Consider the following 22508-nt stretch of genomic DNA (forward strand, 5'->3'; position numbering starts at 1 on the left):
CAGGGATGTTAAAGTTTAGGATTGAGAGCTTTCAATTCCAGATAATAATAAAAAAATGCTGGGCATTTGCATAAAAACGTAATAAATAAATAAAATGGATATACATAGCTCATGTAACAACTTGAAGGGAGTCTAAGCCCAATCTCTCATATTCAAACTAAATTTTGCAGAATTTCCCATATACAAGAGTGCAGGCAATCACTTAAAAAAGTGCATAACACTGCAGAAAATGTCTAAGATTTGATATTGTATACATACCTAGATGACAGAGCACCCAAATTATGTCTACATATACACACACAACTTACATTTGTCAACCTTTTAGATATTCCATGAGAAACACCATTTTCAAATGAAACAATTTTATTTCAAATAAATCAGTTTGAATGACAAAATATAGAATATAGCAACCATATTACATCTACCGTATGAGACATGATGATTCCAAATTCTTTCAAATATGATTGCGAACAAATTCAAAACAAAGCTTAATGTATTTTAACATAATCGTGAAAAAAAGCACTATTAACACTATACATGTAGCATAGAGATATAAATATCTAGTTAATATTGAATATTTATAATTAATATCTATACAACTGAAAAATAAATGATAATGAAGTATATAAACAACTATGACATCTTCAAACATACATATATTTCATGCTGTAGATTGTTAGAATTTCAATGGATTTATTTTCGCTAATATAATGAGATTCCATTCAATCAAATTTGAAATATCTCCTAATTATATTTGTACCATACTGGAGACTATTTGCTTTACTTTCATTGATGCAGTGATTCTGACAAGCTACTTAATTAAGAATAAGAAACATGCTGATTGATAACTAGAATACCAGGAATCAGATGTCTGTAAGCACTAGTAAAGGTCATCATGACCTCCTGACCCTAAAATATGGGTTATCTACTGACCATGACCAAGGTGCATACCAAGTTTGAAGACTCCAAACAAAATCATTAAAAGATAGTTGATCAGAAACAACAGTTAAATGTTAAAGTAACTGGACAAAGAATTCCTATATGTCAGCCATGCACTGTAGGCTGTTGTTGTTGTTGAGTTTATAAAGGTCTGCCCTTGCCCTATAATGGCTGCATTATGGCTTGACCCCTTTGTAGGCGAAACAAAATCCATATTTCAACATACGCAGGCTACTTTTTGCACTGTAAGCTTGAAAAAGGTGACATTTGATCAACAATATGATACAAAACACTGCACCCATGCATCATGATTATTATTATACATATGGTAACTCAAGCTTAATGCTTCATTGGGCGCCATCATACGTTCTCAACAAAAAGTAAGAGTGAAAATGTTAAACTAGGTTTATTTTAATTAAATAGTTGAAGTCTTTTTTCGATTCCGGACACACGTTGAGTATTGAACTGAATTTCCTGATGTTACAATATTTTGTTGTACACTGGTGGATAAAATGGCCACCTCGTGTATAATTTCAATCACTCAGTTAGTATAACATCACAAACATACTGTGAATATTTATGAAGTCTACTTTAATTCATTGACTGTATTGTTTTTAATTGTTAGTTCATTATGAGGTTAACATATTTTTTTTCTAGTACTTTCTGAAAGCCTACAATTTGCATGTGACACAACAATCATGATGGTGAACTAACATGTATCTTTGGCTTAAGCAGTTTACAACCCTCATAACGTCTATGAATATTGTACATAAATATGTAGATTACACAACATAAAAAAACAAATAAAAAAGTTTATTAAAGTAACATTCAACGAATGCCAAAATTTTATCTCTGAATTAGATTAGACAACATAAAAAACAAATAAAAAAGTTTATTAAAGTAAGATTCAACGAATGCCAAAATTTCATCCCTGAATTTTTATATGTGAATGAAAAGTGTTACAAATTCTAAATAAAAAAATGACCATATCAATTTAATACACTAACCATGAATAGAAAAAAAATGCTTACAAACTGACAATGTTTACCATAGCAGTACTTAATAAGTTTACTTTCAACATATTATAAGTAATTAAATATCTAATCTATCCAGATGAAATGAATCGTGACAAACATTCATTATACTAAGGTCTTATTATTTCTCAAAAATCCTTAAGCTTAGCTCACTTAAGTACCTTATTTCATATAGCAAAATTACTTACTTAATTATGACTTTATAAAACAAAAAGTAGTTTATCTTTTTTTATCTCACACATTATTTTCTTTAAAAGTCTTTCATAACTCTTCAGATGTTTCAAGAATTGGGTGGGGCCAAGGCTCCATAAAATGATAAGCTTATATACATGTACATCTGGGCCTATTTTCTCGAAAAAAGCTTAAGTCCTTTATAACATGATTAAGCTGAGCTCAATATTTTCATTTTGGTATAATTTATGTAATTTTCCCATTTTAAAGACTTGAGACTTTTTACAGAAATTATAATAATGATAATCATAATTGATAAATTTTTGTTATGTAAAATCAAGTATATAGAAGGAATTCGTCTATATGAAATAAAAGATTTAAACTCGTTATGCTTAAGTTTTTTTGAGTAATCACTTTGAGGGCCTAATTTCTTGATAAAGTTTAAGCATAACAATCTTTAAGTCTCTTTGTTCATTTTGTCAAAATGCTTACTAAAAATGAATTTTACATAATAAAAGAGTTTATACTGATCATCATAAACGTAATTTAATTTAAGTCTTAAAAACTCTTCAAAATATGAATATTACACAAATTAGGTCAAAACAAAAATAATGAGCATAGCTTAATCCTGTTATACGGGACTTAAACTTGGAGAAATTAGGCCGAGATACCTTACAACAATTCCAGTTACATATAGATTCTGGTTAACAACAATCTATGATACATTTTACCCTGTGGAAAAAGTTGCACACAATATTGTGTGAAAAGTAAAAAGTGTACGACAACAGTACAACAAAATCACAGAGTTCCGAACATAAACTTGCGTATTTATTCATTTTACCAAATTGACCCAAGATGTAGGTGTTGTTTAACTCCTTATAATTAATTCCCAAGTTTTATCTACATGTACACCATATAAAGTTCATATTGAAACCACTCAAAGATCTTAGTGGCAAAGTGCAATCACCTGTGTTGTATTTATGATATACATGTATATATTTTTGAATGAATTAAGCAGTATTAAAGCTGCACTCTCATAGATGGACCATTTTGACAACTTTTTTATTTTGTTTTAGAATGAGCCAATTTTTGCGTAAATGTCTGAGAACCAGGGATATTAAACTGCTGACAAAAGACCAGATCGCAGTTTTTCATATTTACGTTCGAAAATTGATGTCTTATGGCTAAAAGCGCTACTAAGGTTATAACAAAAAATAAATTTTTGGCAGTTTTCCTAACAGTTGATATCTGTTCTATTGTGAGTTATCTTTTATGACTGAATTGAAGGCATTGATGCCAAAATGAGCTGATTCTGAGACAAAAATAATAAAAAAGGTCAAAACTTTCAATTTGTGAGAGTGCAGCTTTAAAGATCAAAGCAAATCAGTAATAAAAAATAGACTTGTTGCCTTCTGTGACATCCATACATATCTAAAGTTATGTAATTTACGACTTGTATCTCCTAATGATATATGCCCCGATATTTCCAGAATTCAAAGCAATCCTTTTCTTTTTCTGTTAGTACAAAAACACAAAACATTGGAACCCAAAGTTTTAACCTTATATACCCACAATACTTGAGTTTTGATGAATGGCTACATGTTTGGGTAAACATACAGTTTTCTAAGATTAAGATGACTGTGGTATTCTCTTAGTTTATAATTATTTCTTTTAGCTCCATTGGGACGAAAGCTATCAGCTTTTTAAGGTATAGAATCGTGCTCTAGACCTTTTTCTGGGTTCATACCAGTGGTGTTGTCCATTTTGAGAGGTCAATAGGAAGTTGCCACAATGTCTTGGGTGAGAGGCAGGCAAATAAACCACTACATCACAAACCAACTAGACCTATGGTCCACTAGCAAACTGGACCACTAGCCACCTAGACCACTAGCCAACTAGACCATTAGCCACCTAGACCAATAGCCAACTAGATCACTAGCCACCTAGACCACTAGCCAACTAGACCATTAGCCACCTAGACCAATAGCCAACTAGATCACTAGCCACTAAGACCACTAGCCAACTAGACCATTAGCCACCTAGACCAATAGCCAAGTAGATCACTAGCCACTAAGACCAAGACTAGAAACTTAGACCAATAGCCAGCTAGACAACTAGCCAACTAGACTACATTTTGATAATCGATCAGATGAAAATGTACCAATGATGTCAAATGTATCACAATATCTTTTTGGTCAAACTGATATGAATTTATTTTCTTACAAATTATAAACCAATAACCTAGTAGAGTAGCAAAGCTTGAACTGAATGCTTTCTGCTCATACATTAGGTCGATTGTTCAGAACTTTTTTAAAGTTTAAAATGTTGTTAATATCATTGTTGTTAATTTTTGGATCTCTTCAGCCCTGGAAGTTTCATGCATACATTTATAATCTGCAGCATAACCAAGACAATTTGAGACAACTGTTTCAGCTGTGCTTGATTTGAGACAACTGTTTCAGCTGTACTTGATTTGAGACAACTGTTTCAGCTGTACTTGATTTGAGACAACTGTTTCAGCTGTACTTGATTTGAGACAACTGTTTCAGCTGTACTTGATTTGAGACAACTGTTTCAGCTGTACTTGATTTGAGACAACTGTTTCAGCTGTACTTGATTTGAGTCAACTGTTTCAGCTGTACTTGATTTGAGACAACTGTTTCAGCTGTACTTGATTTGAGACAACTGTTTCAGCTGTACTTGATTTGAGACAACTGTTTCAGCTGTACTTGATTTGAGACAACTGTTTCAGCTGTACTTGATTTGAGACAACTGTTTCAGCTGTACTTGATTTGAGACAACTGTTTCAGCTGCACTTGATTTGAGACAACTGTTTCAGCTGTACTTGATTTAAGACAACTGTTTCAGCTGTACTTGATTTGAGACAACTGTTTCAGCTGTACTTGATTTAAGACAACTGTTTCAGCTGTACTTGATTTGAGACAACTGTTTCAGCTGTACTTGATTTGAGACAACTGTTTCAGCTGTACTTGATTTGAGACAACTGTTTCAGCTGTACTTGATTTAAGACAACTGTTTCAGCTGTGCTTGATTTAAGACAACTGTTTCAGCTGTGCTTGATTTAAGACAACTGTTTCAGCTGTGCTTGATTTAAGACAACTGTTTCAGCTGTACTTGATTTGAGACAACTGTTTCAGCTGTACTTGATTTAAGACAACTGTTTCAGCTGTGCTTGATTTGAGACAACTGTTTCAGCTGTACTTGATTTGAGACAACTGTTTCAGCTGTGCTTGATTTAAGACAACTGTTTCAGCTGTGCTTGATTTAAGACAACTGTTTCAGCTGTGCTTGATTAAAGACAACTGTTTCAGCTGTGCTTGATTAAAGACAACTGTTTCAGCTGCACAAAGATGTTGCTAATCCTGCTGTTAATGTTTTCAAAGGTCTGAACTATCAACCCAATATATGACAAACAATGTTTATTACAGCATGCAAAAAACAGCATACACATGCATTTGCCCAAACATCTGATGGAATATTGACATAAATTACATAACATGAAAATCAATATTATCTGCAACATTTCACTTTAAGTTTTCTGTAACACTGTGTCTGATATATTATATATTCTCTTACATGCATACAATTAAGACACATTTCAATAATAACATATTTTAACAATAAATAAAGTTTACAAATGGAAGTCTTATATTTCAATTTTCCTTTCATCAAAGGTTATTTAATGCTTTTAACAGGTGATGAAAAACAAGAAATTTACATATCTCTTAACAGATTAAGAAAATATAAAATAATAACAAAGATATAGCTGACGTCAATTGACCTTAAATAATAAATGGTATCATTACTAACACAGTACGACCATTTTGGAATTAATAATAATTCACAGAGAACATTTGGTGTATGTAGGGAACATTATAAGGTTATAATGATTGGCAAAAATGTATAAGGTTCTGTCAATGCAAGTACCTCCTGCTTTCATTGCAGATGAAATTAGCAAATGGGCAGTCACAAGATTTCAATAAACTAGTTGTTTACCATGATAGACCTCTGGCGTTCTATTCCTCTTTTTCACAAAATCCTGCTCACAGCCCTGACAACAATTATCAACAGTATCAACAATTCTTCCACATATCACATCCATATTAAACGCTGCCTATCTATATTATTATCCATTTGCTTCATCCAAGAATCGGTTGAGTTATTCAGTTTGTGGAATAAATTTTGAATATTACAAAATTGCTACTTGTATTCTTGATGAAACGGATCCCAGGTGTTTCCATGTAAATGAAGCAGCAAGTCTGGAGTTATTGTTTACTAGCTATGCTTTTTAATGTTCAATTGTTGCCAGTTCTAACTAAGCTTTTTTATGTTCAATTGATGCCAGTTCTATAAAATGTTTTCCCATCAAAACATGCTGCATAATATCAGTAACATATGTTTAACAAACATAACATTTTAAACTCCAATTTGATAATTATAATATAATTATATACATGTATGCTATACCGTCCAGACCTATTTCTCAAATGAATAATTCACTATTTACATAATTTTATATTAACTATATATATACATATATCACAAGGTATTCGACCAAACAAAAACAAAACAAAACATCTGAATAATTAAGTGCATGTAATTGTAGACATCATGAAAGTTCGGGAAAGGTGTCAGTCATGTGGTCTTACAGCATCTAAAATTTTGTCATTCCAAAAAAATATATGCCATTTAAAACTAACAGATTTAAAACCCAAAAAGATTAACAAAATGTCCAAATGTGCAGTAACAATGAATTCACAAAACTATTACAGAACTGGAACGTTTTCAAGATAAAAATATTTTTTCTCCATTTCAAATCGGTAAAATCTATTAATGAAGATAGAAAAAAAAATATTGTGAAATATTGCTTCTGTGTCCATATTTTTAGTAATGCATTCAAGGCTTGATTCAGAATGTTTTAGCGCAAAGTAATTTGAGTACAAAACACACTTGACACCTATTACACCATTTTTTAAAAATTTCATTTAACGTTGTAAATTGTTCGTAGATTCAGATGAAATAATCTATTCAATATGTTTTTCATTTTCGTTTAAAACACTAAGTAATTTTCCTTCAAAAAACAATTATAATAGTACAGTGGAAACTCACTAAACCGGACAAGGTCCGGACTGGGCAAAATTTCCGGTTTAGTGAGGATTCCGGTTAAGTGAGGATTTGATGTACGGAGTAAGTTTACTCAAAATATTAACTGAGTTAACCTTTAAAGGCTTTTGTCCTCTAGGGACAGTTCAATTCTCCGACGTTTAGATGGAGGTTGAGACATGATTAAAGCACTTGCAAAAGTGTTAAGCATAATTTAACATTTCTGCGTTTTTATAATCATCTTTTCTCCAAGTCTTGAAATAAAACAACTCGCGTAATTTAATGCTTGTTTAGTATGTTTGATAGTTTAATTAACGCACCGATCTAATTTGATTCAATCATAGAAATCTTTAGATAAAACAACCCTCCAAAATGATCACTAAATAACAGTTTCTAGTTCTTTATTTTCTGCAACAAACAAATTAATGTTTCAATCAATTTTCTTTTCACAAGTTTGATTATCGCGCGACAGTCAATCCACAGCGCAACCATCATTATCGATTATCGAGTTAACACAACATCACAGGTGTAATATTTAACAACGCACCGGCTACCAAAACAAAGTGATACGCGATTCGCGAATTCCTAATACACAAAATTATTTTGACATGTTTGAACAAATAAACGTCCGGTTTTGTGAGGTAAAATTACAGTGACAACTAACAAATTTTCATGATTTTTTGTCCGATATCCGGAATTCCGGGGTTCCGGTTTTGTAGGGATTTTTTACATTGAAAATAGAAGGGAAAAACCGGGACTCTGAAAAATGTCCGGTATCCCGAGGATTCCGGTTTTGTGGAGATCCGGTTTAGTGAGTTTCCACTGTACTATGAAAAAAACGCAAGTACAATTAAGGTGCAAAATGGTGCGTCTAATTTAATTACCCCTACAAAAAAGCCAGATTTTTTTTTTTTATCAAAGTTTGGCATTTTATGTCGGTGAGACGGAACGAACCCATAGGAATTTTACAAGGACCTAGTAGAATTTACAGGTCATGGCAGTAAGACCAACATTTCCCTCTGTCTGATTGAATATTTAATTGTACATTGTAATAAAGTATAATTGTTGGAATGCAATCAGAATTTGTTTTATATATGAAATCTTATTATGCTTAAAAATTAAGTAAGTAAAATTCAGTAACATATCTTTACAATTGTATCTTGTATAACCTTAAGTAAACAAAGCCACAACATTCAAATTTAAGTAAAAATGCAAATAAGTTGGCCATTTGGACCTTGACATAAGTATAACATATTTCGTAAACAAAACATTGATAGATAACTATAATATCAACAGCAAAACAATAACATGCATTTGAAAACAGTACAACAAATCACAATACTGTTTCTCACATCCACATTGATTGAAGACAATCAAAAACCCTTCTAAAACTACCATCATCAGATTCATCACCACCAAAAATTTTAGTTGAATGTAACCTTTCAAAAACCTTCACCCTATAGTCATTGCTCATCAGTCCCATAGTTCATATTGCCATTAATTCCATTGGCTTCAGGTTTGTATGTTGTGTACAAAGTATCCTGGGATGAGTCGGAATCCGCGCCATCAGCGGCAACAAACGGCCGCCGGGATTCGTCCTGCTCATCCGAGATGTGGCTCACGTAACCGGATGGCTGAACCTTGCCAACGTTCATAGTGGCTAACAACCAGGCTGAAATGGAAGAAATCAAACATTCATTATGATATTTTTTTTCCTCATTTTTCATGGAATATAAATTTGATTGAAAAACAAGATTCATATAATAATGGCTGAAATTGTAATAGTGAAACTGCATTATATGAAGTTGAAGTAGAAGTAAAGCATATTTTAATAATTTAATGAATATAATTTCAATGAAACAATCAATGACTGGATTTGGAGTTAACAGATATATTTATGCATTAGTTCATTAGTTGGGGCACAATATTACAAAGAATTCAAATGATTATATTCTAATAGATGCTCCAGCCAGAAATATAGTTAAAATATGTTAACATTGGTGTTAACTAAAGATATACATGTACTTAGGTAGACATAAATGTTTCAATTAATTTCTCTCACTAAATTAAAACTCTATGCCTTTATTAACAGAAAGGTAAGAACTGCATACTGGTACATTCTTTTCTTAATAAAAATACAAATAAAAACTGACTACACTGACAAATTGATAAAATTCCAAGCAGAATGGAACGTATCGTAATCGCAAAGAACAAAAGAAACTTACTAGCAGAATAAATAAGAACTGTGGTATATACCTTAGGTTTAAGAAACTTTCACCATAGTAACTTTAACAGATGATATAAATCTTAAAATTTTCATATGTTATGAGAGGGTCACTATCTGTTTATGAGTTGCATTGATATTGTCCATAATTTTATTAAACAACGTTTATCAGCAAAATAAAAAGTTAATCCTACTTTCATAAGTTTCAAAAACAACATGAGAAATACAGGGACAATCCCAGTAGTTGATAATTCAAAAATAAACCCTGTTTGGGGGCACAAGGAAAGGCAAGTCATGCACAGTTGTTGTTTTTTCTGCTAGTATAGAAAGGGAATGAAAGCATGTGCAACATAACTGCACACATACATCGTAGCAGCCATTCACCATGGTAGGGAGAAAAATGTTTTGTTCCTGTAATTCATGACACTCATATTTAAACATGAACTATAGTTATGTTCAAAACTTGTAAGAAGTGATAAAATAACAAGTAAGTCAAACTCTGTGCTTGTTAAGTTAAGTATACGTCACAGATGATCAACAATCAAAACTTAACAAAATAGTTCAGTCAACTGATGGCAATGGCTTCTTGGCTAAAATATAGACATACCTTATCACTTTTCCCTTCGAAAAACAAACAAACTGAAGATGATATACATTCACAATACCCACACAAAAAAATAAAAATTGTATTATAAACTGACCAAAAATACCTGGAAAAATCTTGGAAGCTATAGACACAGGGGGTTCCCCTGGCGTTGCATGTGTGGCTTCGACAATTGCAGCAGGGATTTTTCGACCCGCCACGATAAAATACACACCAACAAATGAGAGGCAGCATCTGGGGTGTAAAAAACATGGATGCGTTATCTCAAATACCGTAAAACATGACAAAATACTGCTGTCATGGCCTTGATTTTGCCAAAAAGATTATTTTCAATAACATGGTGATTTCATCACCTCAGGTATATTTTTAAAGTTGTATAATTTTACCAAAAATCTCTTATCGTCAAGGAAGAAACATAAGTGTTGCCTAAACTAATCCTAACAAGAAGAGCGATGCGGAACGAACATCAATGCTCATCTCGAGGGGTGAAAGTGAAAATGTTCTATCTTATTCTTTATTTAATGTCTCTTAGAACCTTTTTGCATTCACCCCTTGAATTCTGCTGTTGTTTTTTTTCAGTAAAAAAGGTGCTTTAACTGGAGATTAATTAAAGACAGAGTTATAAGCCTTTCAATACATGTTGGTTTTGTCTCTGGTAACATGCGTACCAAGTTTCATGTGAATACCAACGGTTTTTGAGTTATGGCCAAAGTAAAATTCTTTGCATTTAACTGGTGCCGATGACATGGAACCTAAGCTCCAAAGTTTTTTATATGAAAAAATACAGACGACCAACAGCCAAGATACAAGTATCCCAAAGAAGGATCTTTAAAGAAATTTAAAACAATATGAAGGATATGTTTAATGATTTACTACTTTATTCTATTCTTATGTATTAATCAGTAACAAGGTATGTTACTTATTATCTAAAACTGAAAAGTTATGTAAAAACACAAAGCCAATTTGGTAGATATTTCATATGAAATCAAACATTCAATTTCATTACTAACATTTTCACCTTCACTTTTCAGTTATTGAGAATGTTTATACACAGTACAGTAATAAGTACATGTTTACAATTTTGAAAAATAAAATAGACTAAAGGAGCTTTTTTTGCACGCTTTGTGAAAACTACTTAAAAATCACTAAGCTTCACTATATATACATGTACATGTAACATACAAAATCTAGCTTGAATTACCCGAACAGGAACATGAATATTTCTAATGCTGTCATTCCCCAGAACTCCCTGTAGAACACAATTCCAGCAATGATCGCGCTGATGGTAAAGAAGACAAAGTTTGTCGGCACCACGATAGTGGACTCAAACTTTTTCATTGCTGCATTTAAATATCTGAAAATAAGCAATGATATTTTAAAGGTATTAAAATTTCTGAAATTCTGTGTGCCACATCGTAATTCTCATTCTCGTTACAAAAATAATTATAGGCAGAGATTTAATTGTTGTTTTTTTCAGTGACATGACCAAATACCCATTTGATTGCAAGCAAAATGCCATTCACCATGAATCAGAGTTTATTTAGGAGTTGAATGCACTAAGTTTAACCCATAAAATACAATAAAAATCAACTTAGGGTCAATATGATAAATAACATTGTATGTGCATGCTGGTAATCTGAGTTAAAAACAAATTGACATGGAATGTGTAAATTTGAGAATACACTTATGATTTAACCATCCTTTATTTGTGATTATTTCAATATGGAAATTTGAAAAGTCTAACAATTATAAACAAGAGTGATGCGCAGCAATTGCTAACACTGGTCTGTCTTTTTCAGGCATAACTCAGCAATTATTACAGCCAGAGTTAAATGCCTAGCAACATCTGTACATATTGACACCAGTAAAATATGTACCAAGTTTCAATTGAATGTCTTGAATAATTAAAAATTGACTTTAAATACAAGAATCACTTGAACTTACTTGACTTGCAGTATTGCTGTTGAAAACATGATAAAGATCATAATGTAAAGGGACCAGTACTTCAACTGCGAGTCGCCCGCAAACGTTAGCTGGATCATGCTTGAAACAGCCTTAGCAGATATCACCGAAAATGAAGCTGGAAATATATATATAAAAAGATTATGGTCATACATGAAATACCTCAGGATAAATATGAGTAAACCTGTCCATCAGTAAACAACATCAGACTGTTATTGGATCAGGAAAGGGCTAAAACTTGACAACTTGTTTTTAATTAGTGATCAGAAAAGATATTATAAAAATAAGATGAAGCGGATGCACATACAAACTGACTTAGATTAAAGTTATGCAATCCTGAGCTGTTGTGTTTATTTGAAGTTAATGAGTCAAAGTATTGTCACAGCCCAAGTGTAAAAACTTAAAGCTTGAACCTAACCACAAAATTGCTTCATGTTATTCTAATTAAAACTTGGAACACTGAGTCAGAGAAACTTTTCAAATGTATAACAAGGCCCATAACTCCCATCACTTTAATAAATGTTGATTTATCCCCCTGAACTGAAAAAACAAACACAGAAGATATTTCGAGTTCAGTTTTGCAACCCTGGTGTTGTTGTTTTTACAATTCAGTTTGTAAAAGAAGATAACAAAATTGAGCATAATACGCAGCCTCTGTGATTATAAAATATTAAACACTATCTTAAAAGCAATCAATCATTGTCTTCACACTCTTGTGCACAGTGGTCAGAAATTGGCTCAGGGATAGCAATATATGTAAAGCATATAGAGTACTGATTTTACTACATTCTGTACCCTGTGCGTAGGAGTGTTCAGGAGTTTTAAAGAAGTGTTTTCTTACCTATAATGGCGACAATAGATAGATAAATGACAACCCTCGTCATTTTATAGAGATGTAGCAGTATTAAAAGGCCCGTCAAGGCTGCAAGCTCTACACACTAAAAACATGAAAAAATACAGAAAAAAATGTTATGGTAGTAATTTGGCTTAGTTTATTTCAGTTTATACCAGTTCTTCAGCTTGATTGTGAAGAAAGCTGATAGCAGCTAGAGTAACACCTAAGTCTGTTTCCTGGGTAGAAACCAGTACCATACTGACACCTATGTCACTAGACAATTCTCTCAGCCTTATAATGATCGTTGTTAGATGCCCCAGATACAATATGGCGCTATGCTTTATTGTGTACTGTGGGTGATTTTGCTAGAAATGTCTCGCAATAATGAATAATTTCTGAGACAGTTTCATCAGTTCCGCAAGGAAAATTCTCTGGAAATCAAACTCTCAAATATGCAAAGACACTAGTATTAAAGTTTTCCCATAGAAAAAGTATTCTGGTGAAAGCTCTAAAAACTTGGCCTGACCAAAACACTTTCTTTTAACCTACCTGGTAGGTAGGTTTTTGAAATAAAATCTGGGCTTGTATTCACTTGAATCTCAAACCAAACTCAGAAAAGCAAGATCAAAATTTTGTTATAAAAATGCTATTACAGGAGCAGAGATTCTAATAAGTATTGTACCTGTTAAAATAATCTGTCCTACAATCAAGTTGACATGTTTTGTAAAAAAGAGTAACATTAGTTTAGAAACAATTAAAAATTTAGTTTTCTGAACCGGAGCCTCAAACTGAGACTCTAGACATTAGTGGACATTAGTGGATAAGAACCCAAAAGCTTTACATATAAATTTGGTAAGGCCTTATTCAATTTGATGCAAACTATATATTCTGTGCAACCTTCATTACATAAGGATTGATGAGTTATTGTCTTTATTGCTTTATTATTTATATAGTTACATATATATATATATATATATACATAGGTTTGTTTGAAATTTGAACAATCACCACAGCAAGATACTCTCAGATAGCGGAGGGCAGCCTTTCTTTTCATTAAGCATTTGCCTTAATCACACAAGCACTATCCTGTTTTGGGAAAGTTGACAAGTAGAAAGAGCGGGAAATTTTAGGCCACGCCCACAGAAAGTACACAGGGTTTTTAACGCACAGATCAACTCTGACAGAAATATTTGTAAGTACTTACTGTATAAACTATAAATCCTATGTTTTTCAAATGTGTTTGTAACAATGCTCCATCGAGAATCTTCTCTTTCTGAAATTGAGAAAACACATTTACAAATACAACACTTATTGCAAGTGACAGAAAACAATTATGCATGTACAATGTATAATTTCATTTCAATAAGAAGAATTATGCACTTCAAAACAATTCAAAAATTATGATTTTTAAACATATAAAATCTATGAAATGTTTTGAAAACAAAGCCACTAAATAAAACAAGACGCTCATGAGGTCAACGCTCTACTGGCATGACTTTTTTTTGGTATTTTTTAATCAAAAGCATGTACATAGTACTAGAAATAGGCAATATCCTGAACCCACGTTCAAAGGGACGCAATCAGTGAAATATTGTTTTACAAAGGGCAAAGGGAGAGTAACACTACAATAATACATAACTCTCTATACAAGTTGTCTGCCTTAGAGTATACTTTTTGCAACGGCCACAACATTTCAAGCGCCATAGGCCAGTCATACATAGGCGGAACTGGCTGGTTCAAAAAAGGAACCAAGGTCTCAAGGATATCTAACTAATGTGTGAATTTTATTGAGATACAATCAAAACTGAAGAATGTATTGTGTTCACAAGCAATTGTTTACAGAAGTAAACACAGACGGCAAACACCACATCATTGCATAAGCCTTTGGCCAGTAGAGCTAAAAACTAGCTTTTTCCTATAATAGTGATACTTTTATCACTTCAATAACTTACCATAATGGTCTATTTGGCCTAAAAGATGACACCTAATTCAAGACCTACCTTTGGGGCAAATCCAACAACCAAGATGGCCCCGACCACAGCAAGGGCAGAACCTGAAAGCAAGCAAAATTAATAATAATAATACAATATGTTCTAACCATCTATGATCTTAGATTATAACATGTTTTCAGCAGGTGTGGAACCAAATTATTACATCATGTCTGTTAAGTTTCAAAGCTGAATTTCTAAACTATAAAGCATGGTTCTTCTATAAAGCATGGTTCTTATTATATGTCATTCGTTAGCTGGAAATGAAAGATATGATCTAAAATAGAGTTCACATTTAAGTTTAGAAAACGAGTTTACCTTTTTTGTTATTCAGTAACCACAAATGGGATATTCAATTCATATAATAAAATCTCAATGATATTTCCAGCGCTAAATTCATGAAGTGTCGCTATATAGCACATACATGTTCAATCCTATTTGCTTAAGACATCATGTCAAGAGTTATTATATTATATATATATATATATAGGTCAATTATGATATGATAAAATTTAATCGCCACCATGTACTTACCAAATAAATTTTCTGGTCCTATCTTTTCTTTTAAAAATATCGCTGCCAGGAACATGTTGGCTGTAAAATATTCAAGAAATAAATTCAATCACGATAAACCGTGAATATATCTTAAATTCAGATAAGCAATTCTGAGCCAAGAAACATGTGGAATTAAAATATTCCAGTGTAATTATCTTAATAGTCTTAAAATTTGTCACAATAAAAAAATTGTTATATTTATCATGATAAAAAATAATTCAGGTCAATTAGTTGATACTAATGTATTTCAGCTTGATTTCGATGAAAGCTGATAGCTTATAAAATCACTCTTGAGTCTAGATCTGTTTCCTATACAGAACCAGCTCTGTGCTTATTTTGAGAGGCCATGAGAAAGTATTCCTGGCCCCAAATTCTCGAAAATTCTTAACTTGAACAGGCTTAAGTTGCTTAATTCAAATCACCAAAATAAATACTTTAATTGAATTTCGTTAAATGAAAAATGATTTATTGTAATTACCATAAAAATCATTCCTATTTTAAGTATATAACTCTTAAAGAAGTAAATATTACACAAAAACAAAAATAGCGAGCTTATCGTAATCCTGCTATAATAGACTAAAAAAGTTTCAAGATATTGGGCCCTGGTGAGGATTGAACCCTCTTGGGTTAAAGGTGAAAACCAACACGTCTAAACCATTCGCCCTACTTTTAGATTATTTGATCATGAGGATTGAGTTAGCAAATCATCATTACCTATAACGGTGGTGGTCCCTAACGGAGCAACGAGCGAGGCAGGAGCGTAACCATACGCGGAGAAGTTCCCGACCTCCCCAATTATCATCATAGACACGCCTGCCCACCACAGAGGGTTGCGGGTATAGTGAATCTTTACCTCAAGCTCTTCATTTTTCATGTGGGTGTATTTCTGAAAGAGAATTATGTCTTTTATTTTAAATTGGTTTATAAATTTTGGTTATTTATGAATGGGTTCACATTGAATCACATACTTATATGAATAGTAAACTCAGGGCTTCCGTTAAAGGAAGTTTGGAAGTATATTACTCCCTAGAAATGGGTTAAAACTTCCAAAATTGACTCATTGGAACTACCAAAACTTCAATCATTTTGATAAAACTTCCAAAGATGAAAGCTTGGAAGTTCATAATATCAAAACCTTGGGTCAATATTACTTGTATGGTCACAATTTCAATTGACTTTTTTAAGTAAAATACATTATAATAATATAAGTCTGTGTATTTGGCATGATGAAGTTGCAAATAATTTGATATTTTAATATACTAGTTGAAAAATAGTGGAGAAGATATTGTATTCGGAAGTCTTAAACTTCCAAATTTTAGTGAAAAACTTCCTAAATTGATGGACAGTAAGTTCATACTTTCAGTTTCAAATTCTTAATGGAAGCCCTGTAAACTGTTTTGATTTTTTAATAATTTTAACATTCAGATTATTCATTAACGTTTTGTGAATTTCGTGTTTAAGCCAAAGAGTTACAGGAGGGTGCTGCGCCCTGCCCTTTTAAGGTAGCAGCTTTCAGCCCTCAAAGAGACCAGCCTTCTGCCTTGTTAAAATTGAATTCAGTGGAAAATCAAATAGTTTGTATGTTTGTTTTAAAACATATAATACCATTTAAAATACTTACTAACTTAACACATCTGGCAGTTAAAAGCTCGAATTATTTCAATCAAACACATTTGTAACATTTTTTGTCAAAAGAAAAATTTGTGTTCTTCACAGCCTGAAACAATGTGCCCCTTTCCCCCCAGCACCTGGTCCCTTTTCTGCAGAACCCTCCCCTTTTTAGACCCTAGCTAAAACAAGTAATGCAAGTTGCCTTGAATAGAAATAGAAATGCCATTTCTTTACCTTATCCATTCACAAATATTTGTGTTTAACATTTTGTCATCAAAAGAGCTGTAAATTGTCTTTAAAACTGATTATTTCAGAAAATGACTTTAAAACAAACAGTTTGCCAACAAAATGAAGCAAAAAATATAGCCATTTGGCTAATTGTTAAGCACTTTGCTAAAGTAAACAACATCTTTAACAACATCATTGTTGACTTTTAAATCATTACTTCAATTGATACACATGTGATCTGGTTGATTTCTAAGATTTGAGTCAACTGTACTTGTTTATTTCTATATGTTAGCCCATCATTAAATATTTCATGTTTAAAAGTTAAAAACATGTAGTTAACTTGAAAAAAAAATTCTGAACAATCAGCTAAATATCTATCAGCAAATTCCTTTACTCTCATGTTACACAGTTGTATTTCATAATGATTTGTTTAACTGGAATTATTATTGACCCTATAACCTTTGCTTCCCTCACAAGAGACACTATGCAAATACTCTCCAGGTTGGTAATGTAAATGTCTCCAATCAATTTTACCTAGATCAAATATGATCAAGAACGAGCACTAAATTATGGAATCATGAATGACAAGCAAAAAATTTGTTAACTTGAAGCATGCACCAAAAATGGCATTCTTTAGAAGAAATAAGAAACAAATAGATATAAAATTTTAGGAAATTCTAATAAAAACTATATTTGCAGTGACTTGTCTGCTTCACCAATCATGACTCAAAGAATACTTTTTACCTCTTTTGTTGGTCATAATAGTTTTTTGGAGCATACTGTTCACTTGTTGAATACATGTTAAAGTAACTCTCTCATACACTAATCGCCACCAAAATAAACAATTCATTAAATCAACACTAACTCATGTTGTCGCATACTTTATACACCGTATTAAACTGTGTTCTGTATTCCAGCAAAGATATATTATCAGCATTGTTCAGACAACCATTTTAAATTTAGCTTGAGCACCTGCAGTATTAAAGCTGCACACTCACAGATTGGCTGTTTTGACAACAGTTAATGTTTATTTTTTGTCTTGGAATGAGCCAATTATTGCGAAAATGTTTGAGAACCAGTGATATATGACTGCTGACAAAGTCTGGAAACCATTGATATAAGATTGCTGACAAAAGATCAGATCACAGTTTTCATATTTAAGTTCGAAAATTTAATTCAAAAATTAATATTTTATGGCTAAAAGCGTTACTAACGTTTTATGGAAAATGAGTTACTGATTTAAATAGAAGAAATAGAACGCAATTGAAATGAGTTATACCTGAAGGTTGAGGGATACAGAAATCAGGAGGTTCCCACATATTGCCAGAACACAGCCAATCACAAGGCTCTGAAATATACAAAACAAATAGAAACACCATTGCTTAGTTACAAAGGAACAAAGACATCAAAAGGTTCCCACACATAGCCAGCATTCTGCCAATACAAGGCTCTGAAAAATACAAACAACATTAAATTATTATGCAAGGCTCTGACATTTATATATAGATGACATCATCAGGAACAATTAGCTCCTTAAATGCATCAATCCCCTGAGTCTGACCCTATTAGCTGGAGCCTGATACACTTACATCTCAGCCATCATATGATCATCATGAAATGACTCAATGCAATACAATGGACCGAGTTACATTTTGAGGCCAATTCTTAAACCTCAACTTGTGTCTATTGTATGTGGATTATTTTTTGCTCTCATTGCTAGGTCAACAGCTTTCAAATGGTATCACAAACATACGAATGATCACCTGCTGATGTCCAGCTAAGTGTCTGGATACTCTGCTCAAGTCATTGTAATACTGCTGTGAACATACAAATTTTTCATTGGGGTTAAGGGATTGATCCATAAACAGTGGCTATGCCTTTTTAGTGAAAGATTTGCCTATTTGACATTGAAACGGAAATAAACTTTTACAGTTACATAGTTAAATTTCAAACCTTGTTCAACCTCTTGATAAATCGAACAACAGAGAAATTTGTGTAGAAATGCGGCAGTTTCAATCTGAGTTGGTGATCTTTTGTATATTATAAATCATATATATAATATCATATCATGTATAATAATATTACAATAATACTTGTTATGTACATAATTATACCCCGACATATTTTGTCTGCTACCTTGAAGAAAACTACACAAGTCATGTAGCTGCACAAACATGAATGGAAACATCCGAATCAAACTTGCTAACTGGACCATGGAAATCTACATGTGGCATGACCAAAATAACTAATGGGAGAAATTTTTAGTTAATAATAACTTTTAAAAAATGATAACATTTTAATATCCTTTTTTTAAATTAAATATTCCATATACAAAAACAGCCGTTGTTTTTTTTGTTTTATAGAAATGCACTGTACAAACAAAATAGTTAAAATTAATATTACATGTACTTCATATCTGATTTTTTTTTTATGATTTAAACATTTATTGATTTTAAAATTAAAAACAGGTAGTGAATAACACAAATTTTATAAAGTTGTAAAATAAACATTTATTATATGTGATATAAATAATCCATGTGTATAAGTATGTCAATCCAATATTCAATAAATTGTTCAAACTTAATTTCTCATTTTGAATAGAACATTTACCCACCTACATTTCAATACCATTAAGTCCATAAGTGTACAACAGCATGGTTCTTATGTGCCCTCAGTATTCAGGGCAAAGAAGCATAAGTGAATAACAACTAAAACTATCACTGAAGGTGATGAATACCCCCAAATGTCATGCTATTATTTGATTTGTTGTGTCTTTCAAGATTTATTTTAGATTTAACATGATTGTAATTTAGATTTAACATCATTGTAAAATTTGATAAACATGCATGCATCTTCCGTTTGCATAACATAGTTACCCTTGTGTAAACTTGAATGAAACTATCCTTTTTATGTACTTTTTTTACTTTTAGTCACCCTCTGTAGAGCATGCTACCCTGGCGTGTAACATAGCTGCACTATGAGTGTTGTTTTTTTGCAAATTTAGCCATTTATGGGGCACCCTGCTTTCTACTGATTTCAAATTTCTGACATTATTTATCAGGTTAACCCCATTCAGGGACATTGACACCGATGTTCTGACAGTTGAGTTTATGCTTAAAGGTTGATGAAAGTTGTTAAACAACTCCACAAACGTCTAATTCTGTGGGTATGGTCCCATTTTCTTTGAAGTTTCCAGATGAAACTACTGCTGTATCTGTTTGTATCTGTGATTGGCGTACCTATTCGTACCAAATATTTTTCAGATTCACATAAACAAGAGTAGGATAGGCAGGTAAAATTTAATCGACATCCAAAGTTAGAAAATAGTGCATGTTTGAACTAGGTAAGGCAAAAGTTTGTATTTATTGCCCAATATATATTTTGATTAACCAATGAGCTGGTGTTACAGTAAAATAAAAAAAATACACTCATCCCATGTACTCAAATTCCTTGCGTTGCCTGGTTGGGTTTAAAAGACTGGCGAGTCAGGACCAATTCTGAACCATCAGAAATCTCTGTACCAGCTGGGAGTAAGATTAATGGTCCAAGGTACCAGTCCGGAAAAGAAAGACTGGTATAAAAGACAGAATGTTTGATATCTCAAACTTTTTTCCTAGGTCTAGACCAGTTTAACATATGGAATTTCGAGTATATAACTACATGTATATTTAACGTAGTGGTTCTTTGAAAAATAGTAAAGTAATTTGGGCCAAATGTATAATTGCGTATTGTTCGACTTGAACATGTATAAAAAATTGAGGTTTTTTTGATGTCCCTTTCCCTGTATGAGTTTCTTTTTGGTGAGTATATTGTCACATTATATGTAACTTTATTATGTATCATGTATTAAATAATAATATGTAGCAAGGTGCATATTAATGTAATAAGCTTATAATAATGTTAGTTGTTATTATTATAACCTTTTATAATCTGACATTGAGTAAAATATATTGTGATTAATAAGACAATAAATTAATTAAATAAATATCTATAAATAGAGAAATGCATATTCGTGATTTGGAATGGAAATGGTCTGGTCCGGTCAGTCCGTTATATCCAACAGTGAATCCCAAGACTTCGAAACAATGTCAGGAATCAAATAAAATCAAATTTAATTTTAGTCGGTATGACATAACAGAGAAACATTAGCTATGGATAGCTATTGACTATTCATAAAATGGTACAGTGATTTTTGTTGAGCAGTCTGGCAAATCTTTTGTACCCAAACCTTTGACCTGCTTCTCTTTGGTGTCGTAATACACCATTGGTCAAGAGTAGTCTAAAATAATAGATATGTTATACAGGATTCTTCTTATCCCTAACGTCTAAACAGGTTTGTGCAAAAACAGGGTTTTTGAAAAATATTGAAATTGTATTTAGAGAAGTATTTTATGTTTGAAATAGATAATAAAGGTCTATAAACATATTTTACCATGTTAGTACAAAGATATTTTGCTCAAAACAAGCTTTAAATGCATTAAAACACAGGATTTACCTTTCCAATAAAGCAAATCTAGACTGACACAGACAACAATTTATGCCAATCATAACAACTCGGCCATCTTCAGAACGCTTCGAGATAGACCTTATAAATACAAACGTAACACCTCTGCCATCTCTGAGGTGTTCCGATTGTTGTAAAACTGTGAACCACAGCCTTGCAGGTGCCCTTCATGTTTATAAATTGTTATGTTTTGACAGTATGAAATAAAAAAAACACATCAGACTCATAATTATTCGTTAGATATTTATTTTTTGTGTACGGAACTAATATAAAATAACATTATGTGGTAATATTTCATATTTTTATGATATTTTATTGACGCAATATGCTTTAACCCGAAATCCCGATCGGAAAAACTACCCTCTTTTAGTACAAAACAATTTGCCATATCAAAAATCATAAAAAAATCTGGCAACATATACAATTATTTGGACTTAAAAGCTAAAACAATCTTCGAAAAACATACACGTTAAAATCAAGATTCTTGTCAATTTCAATCTAATGAATCGTGTCGCAAAATAGGAAGTTGAAATTTTACCCACTTGATAGTGTAGCTCGTCAGCTGTGGATTCCGTTTGTGCAGTAATAGCTGCAGTTGTTGATTCGTTAGCCATGACTTTTTATTCTGTGTTCAAAAATTGATCAAATTCACATGATTCTTAAAAATATGGTGCGTCAGTTTGGCAATTATCATAACAATGATCATGGTCTCAAAACGCTTTCAATGGA

The 22508-nt window shown here is 32.2% G+C and overlaps 1 protein-coding gene across 1 annotated transcript; it reads right to left on the reverse strand.

The window, feature by feature from the left end:
• Positions 1 to 5569: 5569 nt before the first annotated feature.
• Positions 5570 to 22489, reverse strand: LOC128214081 (NIPA-like protein 2). Its single transcript, XM_052920332.1, has 11 exons — positions 22322 to 22489; positions 18555 to 18623; positions 16151 to 16322; positions 15416 to 15475; positions 14894 to 14946; positions 14098 to 14166; positions 12900 to 12996; positions 12041 to 12176; positions 11298 to 11450; positions 10203 to 10330; positions 5570 to 8940 (listed from the first exon to the last, which is right to left on the reverse strand). The coding sequence occupies exons 1-11, from the start codon at positions 22391 to 22393 to the stop codon at positions 8732 to 8734; spliced, it is 1218 nt and encodes a 405-aa protein (XP_052776292.1). The 5' UTR covers positions 22394 to 22489; the 3' UTR covers positions 5570 to 8731.
• Positions 22490 to 22508: the final 19 nt, after the last annotated feature.

The sequence above is a fragment of the Mya arenaria genome, chromosome 13, assembly GCF_026914265.1.
Source record: "Mya arenaria isolate MELC-2E11 chromosome 13, ASM2691426v1".
Classification (NCBI taxonomy): domain Eukaryota; kingdom Metazoa; phylum Mollusca; class Bivalvia; order Myida; family Myidae; genus Mya; species Mya arenaria.